This window comes from Lepidothrix coronata, unplaced genomic scaffold (assembly GCF_001604755.1).
Source record: "Lepidothrix coronata isolate B3197 unplaced genomic scaffold, Lepidothrix_coronata-1.0 Scaffold193, whole genome shotgun sequence".
NCBI lineage: Eukaryota > Metazoa > Chordata > Aves > Passeriformes > Pipridae > Lepidothrix > Lepidothrix coronata.
In genome coordinates this window covers 343,288-369,321 of record NW_016690373.1, presented here as the reverse complement: position 1 = coordinate 369,321, position 26,034 = coordinate 343,288, and the positions used below count along the sequence as shown (strand labels likewise).

Below are 26,034 nucleotides of genomic sequence, written 5' to 3'. Positions count from 1 at the left end.
ATATGCCAAAATATTTTGAACACAACAAAATACAAAGTCTTTATGAAATACTTCTCTTCTACATTTCAGTCACAGGCCACAGTGTTTTTGTTGCTGCTATGTTAATCCATGGAAATTTTGTTGAAATGATGTCTACAAAAATGTACGGTTTTAAATAGCAAACATGAGATAATGTCACACTGCAGGGTTTTTAATATAGATAGGACTGTGGCTTGTGCAGCTTAATGTTGCCAAAGTAGTTCACCCTTTCTTGATCTTTTTCCTTGTCTTATATTTGGTTTTTTTAAATACTTTTTACAGTCATTACAGGATTAGTTCTTTATGAAAGACATACACTTGGGATGTCACATTTAAAAGTCATTCCTGCATTTTCATGAATTGAGGTGAGGGGTTTGAAGTTTTTTGGATTTACTAGTCCAGATTCAAGGGAGCTGCTAATAACTTCAGTAAACTTATGCCACTTATGGCACGACTTTGTGAATATTCTCTTAGGAATAGGAGTGAAGAGAGGAAGGGAAAAAAAAAAAGAAGAAAAAAGGCAGACTTGACCTTTACCAACAGAACTGAGGTGACTATACTATAACATTTTATAGTGAAAGGAGCAAAGGGGAGTGTGTGTAGGTTGGTTTGGATTTTTGATTTTGTGTTGGGGTTTTTTTGGATTTTTTTGTTTTTTGGGGGGTTTTTTTGGTTGGTTTGAACTGAGTATTTCAAAAGCCAAAAATGTGCCAACTACAAGATTGATGGAGATAGAGCAAGACCATTAACTTACATCAAACATACCAACAGAAGTAGGTGACAATATTTTTTTACTACATTTTCAGTTGGAATACTTTTACCCTCCATGCAGCTTACTTGAAGACCTGGAGAAATAGAGATAGATTGAATGTTTTAAGTGGCACTTCAAGAATACTTAAAACTCTTAAAAAGTAGGGTTAGATGAATAGAAAAGGTACTTTGAGTTCCTTCTAGTTCAAAAATAGAATTAGTCAGGCCTAAAGTATTTCAGAGATGTCTTGAAGTGCTAAAAGCATGCTGGATGGGAGCATTTCATAGCTTTCCTAAATTACTGATTTCAGTGCTTGACTTTCTCCCAGTTTCAGATTAAGGCTACCACTTTTTGTCTTAGTTTTAGTGGAAAAGGAGGAGAATCTGTTCTTTCAGTTTTGCAGGAATCTTAGTTTTCCCTCTTATTTTTCTTTTCCTTGTTTGAGTTTTCAGATGGCCATTTGCTGCAGTAGAACTGCAAATGCTTCATGTTTTAACTTAGTTTATCCAAATCATAACATAATACAATCTTCTACGAGTTAAAATTGTGCATATTTCTGTGCAAGACCTAGATCCTGAAGGGTGGGGTAGATGAGGGATAGTAGAAGGTTCTGAGAGAAAAGGCTGTGAAATGAGGTGTATGTAAAGAAGGGGCAGGGGGTCTGTGTAATACCTGACCTGCTGTTGCTGTTCTTGAAGATAAGAATAAAACAAAAAAATTAATCTGGCCTTTGAAGTTTCTGACTAAAATGTAATACACGGTACTCTAGTATTGAGGAATCAGGACGCTTAGTCTTTTTTAAAAAAATATTTGATGTTTACATGGTTTCATAAGATGAAGTTAGAGTTAGTTACTGTTCTTTCTCTGAAAAAGATAAAAAATAATTTATTTTAAATTTGCTTTCAGAAGTCAAAAGTTTAATAGCTACATCTAAGCTGTGGGATCAGGGAATGCCAGTTCCTGGGTGTAGATAGGCACCCTGTGTTCTCTCTGTATACCAAGACGTGTCTGGCTTCTACTGAAATAAATAAAGCCAGTGGATCCTGGCCATATGGAAGAAAGGGAGCAAAGATGCACTCCACTGGGCACCTGGGATGGATAATCAGGACACCAGGACTGTGGTGTGCACATTGAAGCACAATTTTTGTGCAGTTTTTTGAAGCTAGAATTATTAAAATTATGCTTAACTTTTGTCTGCACACAACCTTTCTCTCTAGTTTAGCGTTTTTGGTCCGAGCACAGCTTTGTTGATAGCAGTGAGGCTGGTTATGCTTTTGTGCCATAGCAGCTGGAATTTTAAGCTCTGCCTCACCTGCACCTTCCCTGGGAAATCTTGAACAGCATGGAAGTTAAAGTGATGGTGGCTAATCTACCTATTATTATTGGTTGGACTACAGTAAGATTTTTAGAGGAAATTAAATCCTAGTGCACTGAGTCATTATTTAACTCAGTTGGTTAGAGCATGGTGCTTATAACACCAAGGTTGTGGGTTCAGTCCCCTTATGGGCCATTCACTTAAGAGCTGGACTCGATCTTTGTAGGTCCCTTCCAACTCCAAGCATTCTATGATTTTAATTCTGTGAGACCTGTAAATGTGTGAGGTTGAAACTGATCTTTCTTGGGTAAGACTAAATTGTTTTAAAGAAAGGCTTTTCTTCAAGCTCACCTTTTCTCCTCTAAAAATACAGTATCCCCCAACAACTTAGTTACTCTCTCCTTAGCTGGTGAAGTACAGAGTTAGTCAAAGCTTGATCAAGCTGTTAGCATGCTTTGTTATGTTTTGACTTGATTCAGTATGAGATTCAAGTGCTAATGGGAAGTGATACTGAAATCCTTATAGCACTTAAAAATTTTATTGTGTGGTTTAATTTTAACCAAGGTTAGTATCAGCCAGTGTATTACTTTGTCAGAATCAGATCTAAGTTGTGACACTAAATTTTTTCACTCTTTGGACCGGCTGTGATTTAAAAATTGCAGAATGTCACTAAGAAATCTGGCTGACCTGTCTGGACTCTCTGTAATGGGTCCTATTCATTAAACTGAAATGCTCTACAGGGCAAAATATATCAAGTTTTAAAATGTTAAAATACTTGTTATAAAGAATTTGTCTCGTACCTATAACAGCCAGAAGTGCCATTTTTTTTTTTTTTGCTAGTGCTTTTGGCATCAAAGAATCTTGCTTGTTTTTTGCCGGTGAAGATTATGTTTATTTACAAGAACTATAAGTAGTGATGATACCTTCATAACATTATGGTACAAAATCAACAAATATCATATGCTGTTGCTCAGTGAAAAGCTTGCTAGCCTAAGGAATAAGATCCTGTTTTATATGATCTGAGGTGTTTTAGTATAATGTTTTTACTGCATGTTGCATTTGGTAAAAAGCTTGGCCTGGAGGACTGTAGTGATTTGTTTAAAAGGTCTTCCACTAACAGTGCCTCCTACTGAGACAGAAACCTGTGTACTTGAGAAGGAACTGGATATGTGTTTTTGAATTCTTTTACTTTATTAGATTACTGATTTGTGTAGGGGGGTTTGTTTTTTTTTATTGTTAACAATTTTTTTCTTATTTTTAAAGAGCTGCTAGGTAGACGTATCAGTATTTAAACTGGATGTAAACAACTTTTAGTTTGAAATCTATGTGAAATTTTGTAATTGCAACACCTGATATACTTTTTTTTAAGTTGAAAAAAATAGCTCGGGTTTCCCAACTATTCCCTGCTAAGCAGAGACTGAAAGCTAACAACTTTAGTTGCCCTTAAAATTTAGTTTTAACACTACTTTGAGTATACAGATGTTATTCAGCTGGGATCACATAAGAATTTTGTGTTCCTAGCAAAAAATGTTACTTTTCAATATACAGTGCCTTTCACTTGATTCAAAATGATTTTCCATTTAGATATTCAAATACTGAAATTATTTTAAAAGCTTGAAATATTTACATTTTAAAATTCTGTATAAATATTACTAATGGGAAATTTTGTAGTAGAAAGGAAGAAAGTTTGAATGAAAGTAGCCCAAGTGTGATAATGGTTTAGGAAAAAGGCTAAAATCATCTGAGCTTTATAGTAATATTTGAATAAGTCATCACTTTGACAGATACAGTATGTAAAGTATGTTCAAAGATGAAGATGCTGTCTTGAGCAAAGGTGTGGATGTCTGTGGATTAAGAGTTTGGCACTGTATTTTATCTTCAATGGTTAAACTTTTTAAATAGTGCACTGGAAACTGTTTGAAAAAGACAGGAATATAAGATTGTACTGTGAAAACTGTCAAAATATATTAATTATTTATCAGAATTAATTATTTTAAAATGTGTTAGTAATGGGCTAGCAAGTTGATTGTTTATTCCCCAAGTTTAAGGAGAAAAAAAAAAAAGGAACTGAGGCTGTAAGTTTCATCTTGGCAGACTGAAATTGTTTTTTGACAGTCCTGCATCTTATTGCGAATATGCAGGGAAAGTACTGTCAACTTTTTTAAATTATGGAACAAACTCTGACTCTGAAATTTTGAATGTATCTAATTCATTAAGGTACACAGAACTGTGCCTTTTGTAAATGCTTATTTAAACAGGTGGTTTTACCTTATTGAATGGTGTTATGTAGCAGAGCTTAACAGAACTCAGTTATCACTTGTGTGGAAAAAAATGAATTGTCATGTTACTGTGTACTTGACTTGCTTAAAAATGAACAATAAATTTAATAAAATAAAGTCATTGTCTTGTTTTTTATCTTAGTGCTCTGTTTAAATTTGGATGGAATACTTAAGTAGTTTTGAAGAATCCTCTTTATTAAATTAACTTTAGGTAATACAGTTTTAGTTACATTAGGGTCAGTTCTTATGTTTTTAATTTGAAGGTTTTCCCTTACTCTGATTCCATTAATAAGGTGGCAAAATATTGTTACTTGTGAGTTATCTCAAAGTTTTGATTAATGTTTTAAAGTTTAAGGTGAGACTGGTTAACTTTTAAAAATACTGATTTGTGTTCTTATGTTATCAGTTTTGACTAGTTTCACCTTATTACAATCAGTGTTTTCTTAGATTTTTACTAGGTGAATGTAGAGTCAGTCAGTTAAGTGAGAAATTTTAATGAGCTAAAATTTGGGATCTTAATGGGATTTGTTGAAAGCAATGATGTTCACATTATCAAATACTTGAATAAGTAAATAAAGGACCTCTTTACTATGAAAGAGTAAGGCAAGTTTGTTCTCATTTTTTTTATACCAGGGCCACAGCCATCTCTGGGAGTTAGTTTTGGAACGCCATTCGGCTCAGGTATTGGCACTGGCTTGCAATCAAGTGGCTTAGGTTCTTCAAGCCTTGGAGGTACACTTTAACTTTTCTAATCTTTCATTGAATTTATTCTGCACATCTGAATCTCTTGCAAACCTTTAACTCTGCTAGGAGAATGATCTGTTTCAGGGAAAGACCTTAAAATTTGAGAGGTCTGTGCTTTCCAGGCTTCTTCCTGCCTTGCAGAAGGAGTTGCTAAGGCTAAGCCATTGTAGTGAAAACTCAGGATAAACAGGAAGAGGTAATCACAAAGAAACTGTGCTCTTAAAGCTAGGGAAGTACATCAAGTACATCCATTTGTAACTCCAACTTGACTTAATTTTACATATGTGAAAGTTATACACCTGAGACGTTAGACCATGCTGTAGCTCATCCATAGAAGTTTTTCATTTGTTAACTATAGGGACCCTTTCTGCTTGGATTGATACAAGAATGAATCTTAAAAAAATTACTACAGTTCTGGGATTCTGCTTGCTGAAACAGCTTTGCTTTAGCAGTCACTCTGTGCCTCAGTGCTGAGGTGGAAGAAAAAATCCTGCCTCCAGCTGAAAAAGCAACATTTGAAAGTGAGGGAAAAATACTTACCAAAGTATTAATAATGCTAATGGGGAATATATTCCAGGAGGACACATTACTATGAAAGAGTAGGTGGTATTAAAAAAGTTATAAAATTAATGTAGCCCTTTTCATTTAAATATAATGTGTTCTCAGTAGTAGAATTACAGATAGAATTTAAGTGATTAGTAGAAGCTAATGTGCATATAAATTTCCTATCTATGTAGGTTGGGGGTTCCCACAGACACTAATGTCCTCTGAAGCTTTTATAAGATCTACAAAGAAAATTGATACATCTGCTGAGTGCAAACATAACGTGTTTTCTTGCTACATCCTCTCTTCTCTGCAACCTCAGTCCACACTCCTACCTTTTGCCTGTGAGCCAAACATACAAATCGGTGTTGTAAAGTATTTAAAATAATGAAACATTACTCAGTATTGCAAAGGTGATATAATTTAAACATTACATGAGTTTTGCCTTAAATAATCACCTTGAAATTATCTTTAAATCTACCAATGTCCTTTCTCTTCAGATTTTAAGCTTTTTCAGATAGAAGAAAATCTGTATATGTCTAAACAAGAAAAAACAGAATAGTGGGCTAAAAGGAAATCACTTCTGATTTACCAGTTTTTCCCACAGTCTTTTAAATGCCTTAAAAAAATCCCTATAAAATTCTTCCATTTCTACCAAAAACATTATAGAGTAAAGATTGTTCACCAGTCTTACCAATGTAAATAAAAGAACATTTCCAACTGTGTCTAGTTTTCTCAGAAAAAGTTGACTTATATTCTTTTTTTTTTTTTCTAGTTATCTGCTTAGGAAGGTATTTGCTTGCATTATTGATTTGCAAAATGTTTGTCTTTTGATGAATCTAAAAGACTATCTGATAGAACCAAGTAGAAAAATAAATACATACCTCCAAAATAGCCTGTAGGTGTGTTCTTGGAAACAAAATAGCAGAATAATTACTTAAGTTTGTTTGTTTTTTTAATCTTAGGGGTTTGGGTCTTTTTGAATGGGACAATTTTTAATGTATACTCTGGAAACACCATTTTAATTGGGGAAATTTGCTCTCTTGATTAATTTTCTGTGAATTTTGTCAATGATAAACAGAGGCTTTTGCATTTAAGTATGTAAGTTATGTATTGTAGATCCTATGCTTCATCAAATAATTGCAGACCCCTTGCCTGACTATTGGTTATCAGTTTCAACCTAGATAGGAGAGAAGAGTGTATCATTTAAATGAACTATCTTACATTCATATGATACTTGCCATTATATACCCTGAAACCTCATTTGATTTTAAAACACTTCAGAACACTAGGGAAAACTGCTTCAGATAGTGTGGTCAATCCTTACTAGTCTTAAAATATCAAAATTATTTCTGTAAAGGAATACTAAAGGCTCAGTTTGCAGTAAATGAAAGGATTTTCCCTGACACTTGAAACTTAAGGTGGGAGCATAATTTCCTCAAATACAAATACTGTTCTTTTTTGGAAAAGCTCTTGAGACAGCCAAAATCAGAGAATATAGTTTTCTTACAGTTCCTATTGTCTGGCCTCTGTCTCAAACTGCAAGTATCAATTTACTTTTCCTTTGAAGTGATCTTGTATTAATAACATGATTTGAAATCTTAAAAAAATTATATTATGCAATTATAAAGGACAATTACAAAACTAAAGGAATGAGCTTTATTACAGCTATATGTTTATGGCTGTCCTTTATATGATGATTTTTCACGTTAAAAATTTTGTTTCTCTTCTCTTTTTAACCCATTCAGTAGTTTCCCAGATAAAGCTAATCTCCAATAGCCTGGGAGAGGCATGACATTAAAATAAACCAAATGTAAACTGAAAAAAATGCTTACTCTGTTTTAAGCATAATTTTTCTCCCAGAGTTGTAGATGAAGATTATGGCTTTCTGTAATAGAAGTGATACAACTTGTATCTGAATTTTCTTAGTTTTAGCACATTTGGTTACCATTTTCCTGTCAATTTATAGCAATTCAATAGAAATTTCTTAAACTCTGATAATTTACAACACCTGTTTTTATAGCTTTTCCTTTACTGAGTTTTGGATTTTGAAGGTAGTATTTTTCTCTAATACTTTCCACTTTGCACTCTTTTCTTAACACAGTGCTGTGTTGAGAATAAAATACTCTTGAGACAGTAATCTTAGGACTATTTGTTTACCAAATATGTTTGGTTTTAGAATACTCACCCAAAACCTATGTGTCTTTAACTGCTGTGTCTGAATTTTTTTTGTTGTATGTCTTTACTATTATTCTACTAGGATTTGGAAGTAGCTCTGCGTTTGGAAGTAGTGCCACAGGAGCATCATCATTTGGGTTTGGAACTACAAGTAAGCCATCAGGAAGTCTAAGTGCAGGTTGGTTTTTTTTTTTCTTTTAATTTGAAATTCAAGGTTATCTTAAAGGCAAAGTCTTATAATCAAGCTGCTGCATTCAGTCTAAGAAAGCTCCTGAAACAAATGTGCTTAAAGGTGCATGTGTATATCACCAGTGAAGTAACTGTTTACTTACTAAATACACATTTTCAGATCAATTTTTAGGTTCTGCTAAAGGTCTCCTAGGTAGATAGTATTGAGTGAGCATTAATGTTTCCCATTTGATGGTGTCTTTCTAATTAGGAGTGGAAGCAGGAGATCAGATGCATCAGATTGGATCAGATGCAGTCTGAGGCACAGAAAAGCAGTGGCTACTTGAATGCATAGGCAGCAGTTACTGAGCTATTGAAATTAGTATATAAATTTGTGACAAATATACCAGTAATTTGACTTACTGTATTTACAAGTAAAGTTAAAATTCTTTTCTAGAAACCCAGAAGGTTTCCTTTAAAGTGTATAACTGCTTACTCTTTCTATTTGAATAGTAAGTTATGTGTATGTTATCTCTATATATATTCCTAAATGATTACATTAACTACTTTGAAAATATTTCTGTGGCAATTGAACTACACAGCATTCATTTCACTTTTTCGTTTTCATTTTGTTGGGGGTGATAAAATTAAAATATGGATTCTATTGCTCCTTAACTCAAATGTCTGAAATCTTAGTAACTTCTATAGCTTGCATCTCTACTTACCTTTTAAATAGGAGTAATAACTATGAGTAGGTAAATAGATTACTATAGTCTGTCTTACAATATTTTTTTTCAATGGCAGATGGAAGGAGGATCATGTCTCCTGGGATTGTCTTTTGGTAGCATGTTTTTTTTTTAAAAGCAAAGTATTTGTTTAATGGCTATTAATACAAAAATAGCATTTTGCTAGTAATTATTAAGAAGTGCAATGCTTTTTGTTCTGGATTTTCCTTGGTTAGTGATGAGTTGCGTGGCCTGTAAAGTATCATAAGGTGGAAATGGCTCACTAAGCTGGTGTAACATTCATGAATGTGTAACAACCTAGTAAATTCTTGATAGAACTTTCTCTGATTTTACAGTATACAGTGTGTACGCATCAATCTTCTTATACTTTGTTTTTAATATCAGAAACACCTGAAAGACTTAGACTTCTTATGTTTTTATATTGTAGCTTATTTTTCCTGAAACCTATATTAAATTAACTATTCTATATATTATGTATATAAATAATATTGCAGCAGTTCAGGCTGCTAAAGTACAAAGTTCATAATTTAGTTGTTAGCTTATTAAAAATATAATTAGAAAACCAGTTGTATGGATCAGTTCTCCATCACTAAGGAAGTATCAAACCGAAGTAAATAGCAAGTCTGTCTTAGCTATGTTGGTGGTGTGCAGAGGCAGTTTTAGGTATCATTTCCTTGTATTCCTCAAACCAGGCTTTGTCATGGAGCCAGTGCCACCAGTCTCTCGTTTGTAAGTGCAGGAATTGGACCCAATAAAATATAGATTTTCAGTTATATCGAGAGTCTCAGCTGCAGAAGGTAGTAACCAGAAACAGAAAAAGATGAAATGTAATTTCTGTTATTTTGTGCCAGAAAATTAAGTGGTCATGAAGTCCTGATCTAGATTGGGATTATGGAACCGACACCTGTATAAAAAATTAGGTAGCCCAGAAACACACTAACTTTAACTTTTTATACCCATAATCCTATGTCATATAGCATCTGGAATGCATATGATCTTCAGTTTAATTTTATCAAGGATGCATAAATGGGTTTGAATGATACCTGAGGCTCGCCAGGTTATATTTTCTTTTACATGTATTGTTTCTCAGCTAACATTTACAGGATCCTGAAACCATATTCTGGTTTATATTACCGTATAATACTTGTGTCTTGTTTCTGAATCTATTTCTTTAGACAAATGGGGTGAATGTGGGTTATGGGATTTACTGTTGCTGCTGCTTTTGTTTAGATATGAGATCTTAAATATTTTCCCAGGCTAATGTCTAGTAAGTATTCCAACACTCTGTTCTTCTAGGCTGCTTAGATAACGCCCCAACTCTCCTCCACGTTTTCCATGAGTTTGTTCTTATCTTAGAATGAAAATTATAGATCTCCAAATTGCTTCTGTCAAGTGTATGAGTTAGATTTAGTTGCTTTAAAAGATTTGAAGATGTTTCTAGGGGTATTACTGCTCTTCTCAATTTCGGTTTGTGTGTTTGAAGAGAAAAATCTGAGTCCTCTGACAGTACTCGAGGACTGTCTTCTAATAGTAAATTTGGCTTAATCCAGGAGCAGTCGTTGTGTCCACTGTATCAGCAGATGAAAAGCAGAGCAGCCTTCTTGCAGTTCTTTAGTGCACACAGTGGCAAGATGGAACAGTGTCTCCGGATTCCTCCTGAAACACATACAGGCACAGTGGAAGGCTGACTCCAAACCAAGTCACACTTAATTCCTACTCTTATTTACTTAATGGCAACTAGAAAGGCCAATGTGAGTGGGCTGTTGTAAAGGGCATTAGGACTCTCAAAGTGATGGGAAAAGGACAAAAATCACCATTGAATTTATAGATAAAATGTTAAGGGAGGAAGGGGTGTACAAACACAATTTTTGTGAAAACACATGCTAAATATTCTTTGAAGAGCTGAGTTCAGAATTTTTGTTGGAGACTTATTTTTATTGAAGAATAGCAGCCTCAGTAAATGGGATAAGAGATAATCAAGTGGGATCATGGCTGGACATACTCATACTGCTGAAAAATGGACCTGAATATAATCCATGGGTACTATGAGCAGCTTTTAGATACAGAGGCTATAATAAATCAGTCTAAGCTGTCCTGGAAATACTTTTAGATCTAGAGCACCCATTGTGATGTGCAGGATGAAGGCAGAAATAGATTGGCTTTGAGATCTGCTGAACTGTTGTTTATCCCTGTAGCATTAAAATAAATTAAAATACTGTTATGGGGAGGTGTATACCCATCTTTAGCTTACCTAGGTAAAGGGCTGATGGAAGCAGAGATGCAAAACCTCTTAACACCCTTCAGGGAGATGCAGAGGCTGTGCCTTCAAAGGGCAGGTTGTCATTTACTTTCTGAAAATGGCTGTTTACACATAAGTAATACTAATTTCAACAGTGAAATTGCTGACCACATTGTAGCTATAGTTCAAGACTCTGTGATTCTTCCCTCTAACACTGAGCTATTCCGTGACTGATTCTCTTTCCTTGCAATGGGAATAAGACTCAATGTATACCTTGTTCAAGGGTTTTTTTCCTGAAGATTTTTCATTTGAGTATTCAGCTTTAGGGTTTCGTTTACTTTTAATGAAGTACCTTCCTATGCTGTTATGATGGGACAAAACCTTTAGATGAATTTCCCATCTGCCATTCTACACTTTATTGGCTGCCCTAAATGGCACTTCTAACATAACAGCTATTACTTTCCAAATTGTATCTAAATTAACAAGCATGTTTTCAGTCTTCTATCACATAATCTATGCATCTCTTACTCTAATATTACTCAAATAAAGCTCAAGCTGCCTTCCCTGCATGCTTCAAAATAATCCCTGCATCTAGGAGCAGCAACGTGGAGGTAATTTATGAACACTTTAGTGTTGCCTGCTGAACTCTTGACACTCTAGATCACATACAGCTTTATCATGAATGGCATTAATGATGTTTTCTGTAGGAAGCAATGCTTACCTGTTATCTCAGGTACATACTTGAAATAAAAAGGTAACTTACCAAGCACAGTTTTGGTTATTAAAAGACTTTTTTTTCATTCATGAGTCTCCCTGATTAAGAACAGAAGACACAGGCTTGTGATAGCTGCTTCAGGATTCTGAGGAGACAACCAGTTGGGTTTTTAATTCTGTACTTTCAAAATATTTAGGCATTGAGTTGAAGATACTGATGTGATCAAAGGATTGCTTTACTACTAGAGAACTAATGAAACAGTGTTAAGTAATGCATGTTGAGAATATGCCCTTTGTTACTTGTGAATCAGTCCCATTTTTCTTAATATTTTAACTGTTTACAGGTTTCCAGGTACAACTTGCATGAAGCTCTTTGTTAAAGTCTTAACTTGCTTGTGTCATACTTGTTATTTGGTGTGATTGGTTGCCTTCTTGGTTTCCTGAGAGAACATAAAGGGAAGTTATGAAGCTCTGCTTCTTATTGACTAATCTTGGAGAAATTTCTAGCATTCTGTAATAGTTGCAATTATTATCCAAGTTGGTTGTTCACAAGTGATATAAATTTATAAAAGAAAGTTAAATGAGTTGGTGTTACTGTTGCTGGAAACTAGAGGCAGATTTTCTTCAACTGATGTTGTTTCATAGCTGAACCAAATGTTCACTTTGTTTACGTTGATAGAGGAGGGTGGAGGAGTTAAAATACACAATTTGCTTACATAGTCTTTCAGTTTTTCCAAAGCTTTGTCTCCAGTTTTGCTTTTTAGTTTAAATCATAAAAGGTATTTTTAAATATAAAGAACTTGGCAAGGATTTTGACCCTTTTCTGCTTCACATTTAAGGTGTGGTATGTGCCATGCATGTTATAAAGCCAGGAAAAGGTAGCCAAGCTAGTAGGAAGACGACTGGGTGCTCAGACTCCAGCTTTGTTGTTTATCTGTTGTGAGTGAACTGAGTGGGCCATGGTCCACTTGTACCTTCTGCCTTCTCTCCCACCTTAAAGATGCACTGCATATTTATGCTGAGAACTTGAGGAATCTCAAGAAAATGGTTCTTTTGTTGTACAGTTTCAGTGGGACTTTTGGGTGTTACTGTTGTAGGATAATGGTATAATAGACTTGTGATTTAGGATATAATTGCACTCACTGAGATAGACTGTGTTAGTGCTGTAATATCCAAGTTCTCTTGGCAAGCCTGAGTGCACTAGCAATGTGTTCTAAAATGTTAGTATAAAGTATTACAAATGCTGGTAATAAAGTGCCTGGTGTTCACAACTTCAAGGAGAACAGACTTGCAGTCCTGATATAACTTATGTTTTAAAATATTTTTCCTTCCTTCATAAGGCTTTGGGAGCTCGACTACATCTGGGTTTAACTTCAGCAATCCCGGCATCACAGCATCAGCTGGCCTGACGTTCGGGGTGTCTAATCCTGCATCTGCAGGCTTTGGGACAGGAGGGCAACTTCTTCAGCTGAAGAAACCTCCAGCTGGAAACAAGCGAGGGAAAAGATAGGCACCCCTTTTAGGGAGGGGGAAGTGAATCAACTTTGTTCATCTGAAAAGTCTATTTTTCTAGATTGATGCATTAATTAAATTGCATCCCAGGAGATTTATAAAAATTTTGCTACTTTTCCCTTGTCTGAAATACAAAATAAAATCATATTGAACAGCTATTTTCTTGTGAATAGAAACTCGTTTATGTATTTTTATTTTGGGCCCTAGTTTTAGAAATGTTCTATACTGCATTATTATTAAAGAATCTTGTAAAATCATCTATTTAACCTAATGTTAGTAGCAGAATATTTTTTGTTAATAAGCTTTATACCATATGAATATATGCATATTTGTTTGGGGCTTTTTTTGTACAGATAAAATCTATTCTAGTACAAATACTAGAGTTCATATCTTCTGTTCTTGGATATGGCCTTTAAATCTACTTCAGGGTGTCTTTGTGTATATGGATGTAAATATATACAGTACAGTGCACACATCTGTGTGTATGTATGTGTATATCTTTCTGTATAGACAGATCTCCTTTTCTTTGTGTGTTCTGTTTCTCCATGTTGCTCTGTGGTCCCACAGAGTTTCAAATAGTGGGTCCTAGGCTATGTCATCATTGCTTCTTGTGTTTTGTTGTTTAAAACCAGCTGAAAATGTTTACTGTTTCATGAAGTTCGGTAGATAGTAGTTAGTAGTTCTTTTGTTTTTGTTTTTTTTAAATCTTTTTTCTTGGCCCATTTAGCAGCCAACTCTAAAGAAGTATCTGAGATTTTGACACAGACATTTCATAGGTAGTGTTCCCAAACTGTTTGAATTTTAGGGATTTTTTTTCTCCTGAGCTGAAGAGGGAGGGTATTGCAGGATTTCACCTGAAAGCTCAGGATGCCACAAGGTCTGCGTGCAAGCAGGGCTGGATGAGCTTTTCCCTGCAATTGAGGGAGATGGGATATGCTGTGCTAATTAGCTGAATTAGCCGTTCCAAAACCAAGTTGATTCTCTAGCTTCTTAGCACTGCTGGCATTGACTTAAAAGCAGTTGGATATCTGCTTTTAATACAAGGTATAGTACAATAAGTTGCTGCTAACGAATGGATGGGGAAAATTATGTAATTTAAAGGTTAAAGCTATTGCAACAGTAGTTTGAGTCTTATATATTACAGCATCATAGCTTGTTGTGCTGCATCTCCAATTCGGTGTGCACTAGGAATATCTGGGAAAAATATCTTAAGGAGGAAATAGATCAATTGAGTCTTTGCAAATAATGATACTGGATTGAAGTGTGAGCATGAAACTTTGGAGTCAAGTTGCTTTTTATGCAGAGTTGTCATTTGCTTTTTATTGTTGAAGTGTTATTACCATTTTGTATGTTTTGGAAGTGTCTGCATTCAGCAGTGATTGCTCTTCAACAAATGTTCAGTTTGTCACTTGATCTGATAAAATTAAGGGAAACTGAGCACAGAATTCTTCACTTTTGTACTTGTATGTTATTGCATCTTTGTGAGCAGTCTCTTAGGAAGGGATATAATGTGGTTTTTCTAATGTCACGGAAAAATAAAGCTCACGGTTTATTTTGATTTTGACCTGTTTTTAAACTTTTATTGGGCTGCAGTCAAAACTGTAATGTTTGTATTCCTTTGTTACTGCTTTTTTAAATAATTAATATGTTAAACCACTGGACTCTCTTATAATGTATTAATTTGTGAAACTAATTCTAAATGTGTACTGTTTGTCCATATGTGCATCTTACCATTGTGTAAACAATAAAACAATAATGCTGTGATCCTTGTAATACATATTTGCCTATCTGAAAGATCATTTCCTGCTGTTCTCCTGCATTATAAGAGAAACAAAAACCCCATTGACGATTTGTAGAATCGTTTTTCCTAGAATTTATATAGTGCAAAATTGTTCTTGCTGAATTTAGGGACTTGATCTCTGGATTGAAAGTGTGGAATAAAGGGAGGTACTGTATTGTGGGTTTGTCTAGAATCTCTTCATAGTGTGCTATATAAACCTGGATCGTAGTGTAATGTAACACAGTGCTGGGAATGGCTTTGTAAATTGGGAAGCAGTCTGAGCCTCCTGGGTACTTGTGCTCTGTTTCTTTTCACATTAAAGCAACAGTTATACCCTTAATTTAGTCTAAGTGAAAATGGGATTATAAAATGGAATAATCACATGCTGGACTACAAACTGAAGTCAAAATGGGATTTGAAATAATTATATTTCCAGAATATTTACTTGGGTGGTTGAATGTAGTCATGATGTTCAAGGATCAACATGGTAAACTCTGTTTCAAATTATTTTTTTTCCCCCAGTTTAAAGATATGTAATATGATTAGAATGCAAAATACAAATACATTCAAGGTGTGGCTTGGTTTTCTACAAAGCAAGTTAAGAAGATGACCTATACTTAAATACCATGAAATTAAATCAAGTCTGGATTATCTGTTCTATAAAGAAAGACAAGTATGTACTGGAGTAAGATGGGCTTCTGTGTTAGTTTGTGCCTTGGTATACAGCTGTGGTGTAAACCTATGTATGTGACCTCTTTCTTTACTAGAATTAACTTGTTTTTTCTTCAGTGTTCTTTCTGTGCTGAAGATAGCAGGAGGAGGGAGAGAGTTATGCCTTAGATTGCTTGTTTCAGGAACCTCTTTCTGGTCCAGAACTTTCTTTGCCCTCACGTTTGTCTCTGTTTCTGGCAAATCAGTTAGCTAGATACTACACTTACTTACTGCTTTCCTGTAGATTGTGAGGAAGGAGGTTGAGATAAGGTGGAGTGAGACAGAGTTTATGCATCTTCCTCCACCACAAAAAATCCAGATGCAGCTATACTCCTTCCATCTGCATATTTGTAACATAAGTGTGTTTTCAACCTTGATTGCTTTTATAACACAATTTTTTGAATTAAAATAATGTTCAGGAATGCAGGTTTAGTGGCCTGTTTTCCCTTTTTGACATCAGTGGTAATTCTTTGGTCTTTTCCAGTCTGCTACTCGTGCTAACAGAAGAAATAATCCAGAGTCAATCATGTCAGCTCTCTTACATGTTATTCCAGGTTATACCTGGAATGTCTCAGCAGGAGATATGAAAGAGGCACCTTGCAGGTACTTAATGAGAAATTAAGAGTAACAATATAAAAAAATGTATCTGTACCATAGAGCATAAATGGTTTATGCTCTGTAAAAAGTTTGTTTCCCTAAAACCCTTATCCAAATTTCTAAGAACAAAGAACTGGCTACCCCCAGAAATTTCCAGCAATAAATTATGTAGGTTTTGGACTAATTGCTGGGAAACAGCTGTCAGGCTTTTTCACTCTTCCCTCTCATTAAGTACCTTTCAGTGCTGTGGCTGCTGCCTCCAGACACCAGTGGATGGTTGAATTATCCCTGTAGTAGACTGGTACAGCTTCTCATGGAAATGGGCAGGTGGGTTTAGGGAGGGGAGGTGATGCCCGCAGCAGCTCTGGAAGGCAGCGGTTACCTGCGGTGCCCGCGGAGCTCCAGCCCAGCTGTGACGTGCCATCTCCACCCAACCAGACTGGTAGGTTGCTTAAAAAGAGGATGGAGCTGGTGAGGGAGGAAAAGTGTGGGAAGAGGTGAGGGGATGTAGTGCGCAAGGCTCCCTACTGTGAATGGGACAACTCAATTCAGCTGGGGATAATTTCTTCTGATCTCAAATATTTATATCTTGATATTTTTCTAATCCCAAAACAACTGCATTTGTAATATGATTTTCTTGTATTGATTGAATGTTTTGTTTAGTAGGTAGAAATAACAGTTTTGGTTTCTACATTGGCGATTCTTTTTTTTTTTTTTTTTTACTTTTTTGGGGAAAAAATTATAAATTAACTCCATAACCAAATGAATTAAAATATAAAATCAAGGGAGTCCTGTCAGGATTCCAGTAGCTCTGATGGAGAATGCTGCTTTTACCAGGTGGCAGGAGGCTGCCAGTTACATACCACCACAAAGCCCTGTCATGCAGCGTGTGTAGGGAAATGGTCAGTGTCCTGCTGTGCCACCCCCACGTCTGCAGGGCCAGATGGGATCCACCCAAGGGTACTAAAGGAGCTGGTGGAAGAGTTGGCCAAGCCACTTTCAATCACTTACCAGCAGCCCTGGCTAACCAGGGAGGTCCTGGTTGACTGGAGATCAGCCAATGTGTTGCCTATCTACCAGAAGACGCAGAAGGAGGATCCAAGGAATTACAGGCCTGTCACCCTGAGATCCGTGCCGGGGAAGGTCATGGAGCAGATCATGTCGAGTGCTGCCACATGGCAGGACAAGGGCAAGCCAGCATGGGTTTGTGAAAGGCAGGTCCTGTTTGACCAACCTGATCTCCTTCTGTGACAGGGTGACTTGCTTAGCAGAAAGGCTGTGGATGTTGTCTGCCTGGACTTCAGGAAAGCCTTTGACACCATCTCCCACAGCATTTTCCTGGAGAAACTGGTTGATCATGGCTTGGATGGGTGCACTTGTATCACCAATAGTTTGGCCAGCAGGACTGGACAGTGATTGACCCCTCGTACCCGGCACTGGTGAGGCTGCACCTCAAGTCCTGTGTTCAGTTTTGGGCTCCTCACAACAAGGACATTGAGGTGCTGGAGTGTGTCCAGAGAAGGGCAGTGAAGCTGGTGAAGGATCTGAAGCACAGATCTTATGAGGAGCAGCTGAGGGAGCTGGGGTTGTTTAACCTGGAGAAAAGAAGGCTCAAGGGAAACTTCTCCCTCTCTACAACTGCCTGAAAGGAAGTGGCAGTGAGGTGGGGGTCAGCCTCTTCTCCCAGGTAATAAGTGACAGGATAAAAGGAAATGGCCTCGAGTTGTGCCATGGGAGGTTTAGATTGGGTGTTAGGAAAAAATTGTTCACTGAAAGGCTTGTTGTCAAGCACTGGAACAGGCTACCCAGGGAAGTGGTTGAGTTGCCATCCCTGGGAGTGTTCAAAAAACACACTGACATGGTGCTTAGGGACATAGTTTAGCGGTGAACATGTGACCTTTTGTTTTCAGGTCATAAACATTTTCTGAAACGCCTTTAAGGTGGTAGACTTTTGTTAAACTTCAATATTTGAACAGTCCTTCTCACCCATTTGACTCCTGTTGCTAGGAGGTTTATTACTTAATGCTTTTTTTACTCAGCCTTGGGAATTTAATCTTTATAGCCCACGGCTGCAGTTAAATGCCACAGTGAGGAGGTGAGTAGACTACGTGTTTCTTTAGCTTTGATACCTTTTCCAAAGAATGGTTTGTTTTCTGTTTTCTCACTTTTGCCTTACTTTTAGAAGTAAGGCAATTCTAGCTTATTATGAACAGGCTATGATTAAGTTTAGAAGCATCTACAAACTAGAAGAGCTTCTGGGTTTATTTTACTTTTGAATATAGATCGGTCCCCACCAGGATATCAGGTCATTTCTGTTTGAACAGTTTATGGAAAACTTGGAATATGTATTCCTGTCCTAAACAGGTTGATAGCTGAAAGAGCAAAAGATACTTTATTTGTTTGTTCAATAATGTTTCACAGACATTCTCTTTCTTTTCTCTAATGCAGGTGTCACCCTAAGGCATGTGGTTGGGCAGAAGAAGGACAGCAGCTTTTTAGAACGTGATATAATTGCTTCCAAAATCCAGTTCTGATTAGAGGCCGGTATATACCTCCTGGTCAAAAAATCCCTTGCTGGCTCTTTGTATTTAATATGGCACTTTGTGTTAACAGGATATACTTCTGAGGCGAAGTATATCCTTCCAAGCAAGCTAGGAGGATGAGGTTTTGATCAGACACTGTGCTGTAGTAAAATGGGAAAGAAACACAGACTTGATGAATATTCAAAATCAAACTATTTATTATACAAAACTTGAAATTCTGAAAAATACCACGTACTCCTATTAAGAGAAGATGTGGGTAAGTTTTCATGGGGAAAAAAGATGATGACAGGCAGCTGAAGTAGACTTTCAGCTGAGTGAAACCTTGGGGAAAAAAGTATGCACAAACTATGTACAGTTGGATAGTCTATTAACTCCATGGTTGAGTACCTAAGTAGAAGATACCCTAAACTGAAAAAACATCCAAACCCCTCTCATCCTGTTAAGAGTGTTAGCATTCCTTGGCTGTTTGGGCTACCCTTATTTCTTTATCAACATCCACACAAAGGAATTTAACCTTTGAGCATAAACACTTTCACTGTTGTTCTATTTGGGGACAAAGTAAGATACATGTGATAAAGGTGTCCATTTGGGGGAAAAAAAAAGTCTATCTTTAAAAAAAAGGCTTGGAATGGGGCACAAATGCTAAGTGGATGAAATGGCAGTGAGCAGTTAGTCCTTCATAGTGCAGGGACATCTCTCCATCTCTGCTGAAGACACTCATTTTGTGACAATGTGTGGAGGAGTGATGATGAGCATACCTGTATCTTACCAGTGTGCTGCCTTTGTTGTTCAGTGCAGCTGTGCTTGGCACAGCTCTCCAGCGTGTTGCCTCCTTTATCCTTAACAGCAATGCTGAAGGCAGCTATGGGGCTTCTGATTTAGCACCAGGTCAAAGTGAACCGACTGAAGCGATAGCAAAAGGAAAGTGCTAGCCTTGATGCCATGGAAATGAAACTTAGCAATGCACATTGTATCAGTTTTAAACAGGAATTGTCTTTTTTTCTTTTACCTTTTATTTTGGTTGCTGACTAAGAACTGGTGGCTGTCTGAAGGAACTCACTGCACCTAACATTGCCTTTGCTTACCCCCACAGTAGCGGTGTAATGCCTAAAGTACAAGAATAGCTTTAAAGAAGCAGGCACATGTTCGCATACCTCCAGCTGCCAAACCAGCAGCAAGCTTCGTTCCCAGGGAGGGCAAGACCTTTGGCTGCCAACTAAGCTTATGCAGTACGGACCACAGGGCAAAGCTCCTACTTGATCCTGCAATAGCAAAGTGAAGTTGATGCTGAGCACTGCTCTGAGAGCAAAGAGCAAAGGCTGTTAACATTGTTTTTGTTGGCTTCAGGTGTGATGATGCTCTGTCAGTGCCAACAGCAACCTCCTGCTTGCATCAGGGATGTGCAGAAGTGGCTGAAACTGCAGAAAGACTGGTAGCTCATCCAGATTTAATTTCTGTAGTGAAGATACAGGTCTAATACAAATGCCTATTAGCTTAAAATTATACTTCATTAATAACAGTATTTAGCTAGAAATACTCTTCTGAGTAATTTGTGATTTTACACTTCAGAATTGTCACCTTCATCATCCCCTCTCCCTGTGACTTATTTCTAGTGCTGCAGTAGCTGGTGCAGTCATTATCTGTTGCTCTGTCATGGCAGTATCCATGCTGGGGTGGCATCAGGGCTTAACAGGCTTCGGAGCTGTTGGGAAATATGGGGGCTAAAGTGATATACAGGCAAGATCCTGATCTCAGGCAGACGGATGGTGATACCATTCCAGCAGTGACAGAAACAGTAACATTAAAATGGAACATCCCTGCAGAGTTGCTGGATGTATCATTTAAAGTTAGAGCCTTGGGAAATGGAGGGGGACAGAAATTCCAAAGCCTCCTTGCCAGGCTAGATCATCTTTAAGGTAAGTCGTATTTGAGCTATGGTAGTAATGTCAAGTAAAACAGGAATGACGCAATACAGTCTTTTTTGCTTCTTTTGTAAGCAGTATAAAAATATGTCCTGATCTAGAAAATATTCTCATAAATATTGTTAGTTTTCCACAACAAGTTGCTGCTTTTTGCTCATTTGCAGAAATAATCCCTCTATAAAACCCAAAACTGCAAATTTAGCTGTACCAAGTCCTGTTGAACTGTAGCCAGAGAAGAAGCGCTTTTTTACTTGCTAGAGCTCACTGAACTTACTGTAGAGGCAATAACCTGGGCTACAGCTGTGTGGTGATGCTGCTTTCACTGCATGGTGACTAAATCCTTGTCTTGCACTGTGGCATGAGGAGGTGAGCATCAGTAAATTTCTGTTTTGAAATTATCCTTAGTTTTTTCTGCCTGCATTTGATAAAATGCTTATGCTTTATGCCCTGTGTGGCATAAACTGGAGTGTGAATGTGGAAAATTCCTGTGCTTTCCTGGCTTTTTCTTTTTTTAGTTGAAATAACTTTATAAAAATGATGCCTTGTCAAATTGGCCAGTGTCACTATGAGGGCAGGCAGTGGGAAGATGGATTTAATCCACAGGTAATTCTTCCTTTGTTTTTGTCTGTGGAGCTGAAAAAAAAAAAGGCTAAAATTCTTTTGGTTTTTGCCAGTGTCTGGAGTGGTTGGTTAGTGCAATTTGAAGATGTGCACATCATCTTTGTGTCCAGGGTTTTACATACTGGACAGCAACTTGTTGAGTCTGCAGTAAGTGGAAACTCCCAAAATCAGTGTACTAAGACTCCAGGGAGCCTGACAATTGTACTGATCAGGGCCAAGTAATTGGACAATGCTAACAAACTCGCTAAAGGCTGTGTGTTGGAACTGGGGGGATGTTTTCTGAGAAACAGTCTCCTCCTACACTGGTAAATTTGGACGGAGATGTCCCCCAGCACTCAGAGACTGTTACCCTGCTCACCTCCCTTCAGCCTGCATCCCCTAACCCCATTATCAAGACAGTGTGCATTTTGGAGCCAGACATGCGATAGGGGAGGTGTCTGCGCCGGCTGTGATAAGGTGGTGCCAGCGCTGATTTCTGCTGTCACTGCTGCGTGTTCTGAGACAGTGAGCACTGACAGCAGGAGCCAAGCTTTGCCCACTGACATGATCAGTGCCAGTATAGCCACTGCAGATCCATAGCCCAGCCCCTGAAGAGTGTGCTAACTTCATATCATTTCATTCAAAGCTATTTTTATAGTCCTTTGCCTCTTTCTGTGAGTGTTGGGTTTTTTCCTTGGGTCATCTTGATCTAATTATTTTCCAGGAAATGAGAGCCAATAAAAGAAAGCCTTTTGCTATGAATACATGTGTATTTTAAAATGTAGATATTAAATATGTCCCTAAGCAGAAATAAAAACCAGTCTGGCTTATGCAACTAATACCACAATCGGAGTGGCAGTTTCAAGCTTTAAATGTATTGATGGTGTTTAAATTATGCTTACCACAGGTACACCTACACTAGTGTAAAAGGTAGTTAATAACCAAGGTGTAAAGAAAAGGAACCCTACTAAGTTAAGCCCATATATTCTGGTAACTATTCTCAACTGGGAAACTACGTCAGTAAAACCTGTCAGTATGGATTGCAGTCTTGAATTCAACAGTTCTCTGGTACAAAACCCATAGTGATGGAGTTTCAATAACACTACCCTTCCCACTAACTTCACATGGGGGCAGCAAGGCATTGCTTTATCAGCAGGAAATACAGTTTTGCCTGAGAAGCGCCTTTGCCAGGATAAATGTGAAAGACGCAGGGATTGCCGACCCTTGGCTCCAAGGTGATTTGTTTATAAGTTAAAAAAACACACAAACAACTACATGGGGTCACAGACTGGAATGGCTTCCTTTATTTTATGTTACCAGGAAGAGGAATCTCTGCTGTCGAAGAGGTGTACAAACTGCAGTAAAATGCAGCTCTTGTGGTAAGCGTGGCCAAATCATCGAAACAATAGTACCATGATAATGAATTCTAGATTTTCTCTGGAATAAGGGAGGGAGAAGACTTCAGGTTATGAGTTTTAATTTACAATCCTGATTTGCAATGTCATGGACACAACTTTAGGGCCAAATAATTCTCAAATCCAGATTTTCAAGGTTTCTCATAAGGCTGCAAAAGTGTTTGATGGTAATGATGTAATGACAGGTACACGAGCTAAATATAATGAGAAAGGTACAAAAGTGCCTGTTTGGCATCCAGGGCTGGGCAATGAAAAGCAGGTAATCTCACTTATACCCAAGTGAAGAATGAAAGAATGAAACAGAATGAAACAGAAAATCCCAAAAGGAAGAAAGCATCCATCCACCATCTAAAGTTTATCTCCAATGGGTCAAAAATAAAAGAGAATAAGAGTTGCTGCTGGTTTTGTGTCTCTCTGACCATCAAGGGAACGTAGCAAGCTGCAACAGCATGGGTTGGAAATATGATAGGGAAAGCAAAACATCCCTAACAGTGAGAGCCACACACACCTACAGAAGCTCACAGCGGATTGGAGAGTTGCATTGCAGGGCTTTCCTCTTCCTAGCTCTAAGGAGGTTCCAACCAAAACAGACAGATACAGAATAAGGTGAGAGGTCTGGGTTCCTGCATTATCTTGCAGGATGTACACCCAAGGGGGAGAGAGAGGGACTGTTGTTTCTTACTTATTGTTACAAATTCCTTTTATTTGTCCTTTCTTTTCTTTCCTTCCTGTCTGATGCATGCTGCCACAGCCAGCCCCAGCAAACGCTTGCGGTACCTTGCTGTGAACAGTTCAGCAGCTCAGACCCAAAGTGGGGTATCCTTGTTTTTCCCCTTCTTGAACTGTGAGCTGTTCAGGATGAAAGATGTGCTTTTTTATTATCTCTCTTTTCATGCCTTTTCTGGTATTGTCTTTTTTTGTATTAGGAGCAGTTTGTATTTGGAAAGAGCATTAGTAAATGAGGCCTACCAACCTTAGGAAAGCAAGGCACCGTGCTCTGAAGGCACAAAAAAATTCCCATCTGTAGAGGGACTGTAGTGGAAAAACAGCAAAAATGCCTCTGTTATAATAAGGAGAATGTCTGTCAATGCAGTGACTGAATGAATTTACAAGGTAAGAACATACTGGTCTTACGCAGTCACTTGAGCATATGGTGGCAATTATCCCACAGCAGCTCTACCTGCAAGGATCAGCGGCACAGGGAGCTGTGCCACAGCTCTGTGCCCAGGCATATAGATGTGCAGGTACTGCTCTCACACAGCCAGTGCAACAGCTGAACACTGGGTCCTTTAGAAGCTGTAAAGTGCTGTAGATGGGCTTATCCCCTACACTGCCGCACTGACAGTTTACACCTCAGAGTGTTAAAAATTATACGCAAAATGCACTTTAGCAGTTTCAGACAACTAACAAAAGTTCTTTTACCTCTTATTTTCCCTGCTCTAAGGGAGATGATTTTTCAGGAATAGCAGAATAGCGAGTTCTTCAAATTACTGAAGTAAAATGTGGTTATTTGCTTTCCTGAGCTCATGCTTTTGGCTGGAGAGGACAAAGAACATGTCTGCTCACCCAAAGGCCTCAGAAAACTACACCTGGTAGTAGGACTAAAAATTCAGAGGTTTGTAGAAAAAAAATTAAAAGAAAGTTGAAGCAGATAGAGATTTATAGACTATGTGATCATTATTGAATATCTCTAGGCTTTCGAAATCTCTCCCCACTCGAACATCTATATGATGTTTTAGTTATATCTAAAAGCTGCACAAGACTCAGTTTGATGGGATAAGTGGGTTTTGTGTCCTACAGGATCTGAGACCTTAGTGGTGAGTTTATTTTATATTGAAATAGATTAAGCTAATTTATGCTAGACACCAGAAAGTGAGTGAAAAAGTCGCAGAGTGGAAAAGACTGTTGCCATACTTACATATTTTCACATAGTTTGGTTCTGGATTTTTTGTGTGCTTTTAAATTTAAATCATACCTGATCAGCTTGTAAAGACAGTGAGGAAAAAAAACCTCCACTAGTTAGTCTATTGCTAAATAGGATCTAAACCATTTTGCAAAATGCCAAATGTTTTAAGTTTTACAAAAGCATAATGAGGTACGCTATTATCTCTGCTGCTACCCATACAAGTTGAAACAAATCCCGAGCTTGAATATATAAAGTACCTGTTACAGATAATCTCTGCAGGACATCTGCTGCTGGTACTTTGTTGTGATCGAGGTTCCTAACTTGGAGTATAGATAGGTTAGATTAGATAATTTGCTTTTTACCTATCTTCTCATAGTCTGTTATTGCTATTGAAAGAGATCCACCATACTGAGTATCAGTGAACCATCAACTCGAAGGACGGGGCTGGGAAAGTATTTTGCTTGCCACGTATAAAAGAACTGAGAAGCTGCTTTTCTTATTATGAAAATGTGACTCCAACTCAGATTTAAAGAAAATGATCTCGTAGGAAGATCTCTGTGAATGTAAGCATTTAACAGCTGCTGTGCTGTCACTTGTGGCTGCCAGACAACCAAAGACAGGTCACTGGCGGGAGCTCATGGTTCTAATTCCTTCCCCAGACAACCCCCTTTCCTTGCTGTGACTCATCGCTGACCCACAGTGCGGGGTGTCTTGGGTAATGGGTGTCGTGGGTGGTGCAGGGGAAGTGTACAAAATCCACAGCTGTCTGTGGTGGGCTTCTCATGCCAGACCTGACAGGTTTTGAGATGGAGCATCTCAAACTCCATCATTCAAATCGCTGCAAGTTTCATCTTGTTCACCCAGCTGGGTCGATTTGATGGCACAGAACCTGCAATCTCACTTTTCATCTTGACAACTACAGACTTTTCCAAAGGTTAGCTGCTCCGGGTTACTAATCATCTCTGAGGTAAGTAAGGTGTGAGGTGTGTGGGAACCACCTCTGCTCAGCCACTGGCTGAGCTGCAGACGGGCTGTGGCTGGGAAAGTACTCACTGGGAGCAACAGCGAAACTCAAGGGGTAAAACGCAACTACCTGGGCGCTAATTTGAGCAGAATCTGCTCCACCGGACCAGCAGCTCCATGAAAGCCTGCAGCGCCAGAGTGTGTCTGAAAAGAGAACAAAACAGGTGGATGAAAAGGGCGGGGGAAGGACCAATATGTTGTCAGGGAAAGACAATGATTTCACTGAAGAAGAAAAGCTTGAAAGAATGAGAGAAATAAACAATACTTTGCAGTCACATTCCTTGCAGTGACAGTCCTTACCAGCAGGATTTAAAACCAGTGCCCCTTATC

General features: G+C 37.8%; 1 protein-coding gene across 1 annotated transcript in view; it reads left to right on the top strand.

Moving 5' to 3' along the window:
* NUP58 (nucleoporin 58) overlaps window positions 1–14,984 on the top strand; it is a 39,505-nt gene extending 24,521 nt beyond the window's left edge. The window contains exons 12-14 of the mRNA XM_017831571.1: window positions 4,997–5,095; window positions 7,911–8,006; window positions 13,036–14,984. Of these exons, the coding sequence (XP_017687060.1) occupies window positions 4,997–5,095; window positions 7,911–8,006; window positions 13,036–13,205 (365 nt within the window). The 3' untranslated portion in view covers window positions 13,206–14,984. The remainder of the gene's footprint in view (window positions 1–4,996; window positions 5,096–7,910; window positions 8,007–13,035) is intronic.
* The last annotated feature ends 11,050 nt before the right edge of the window (window positions 14,985–26,034 follow it).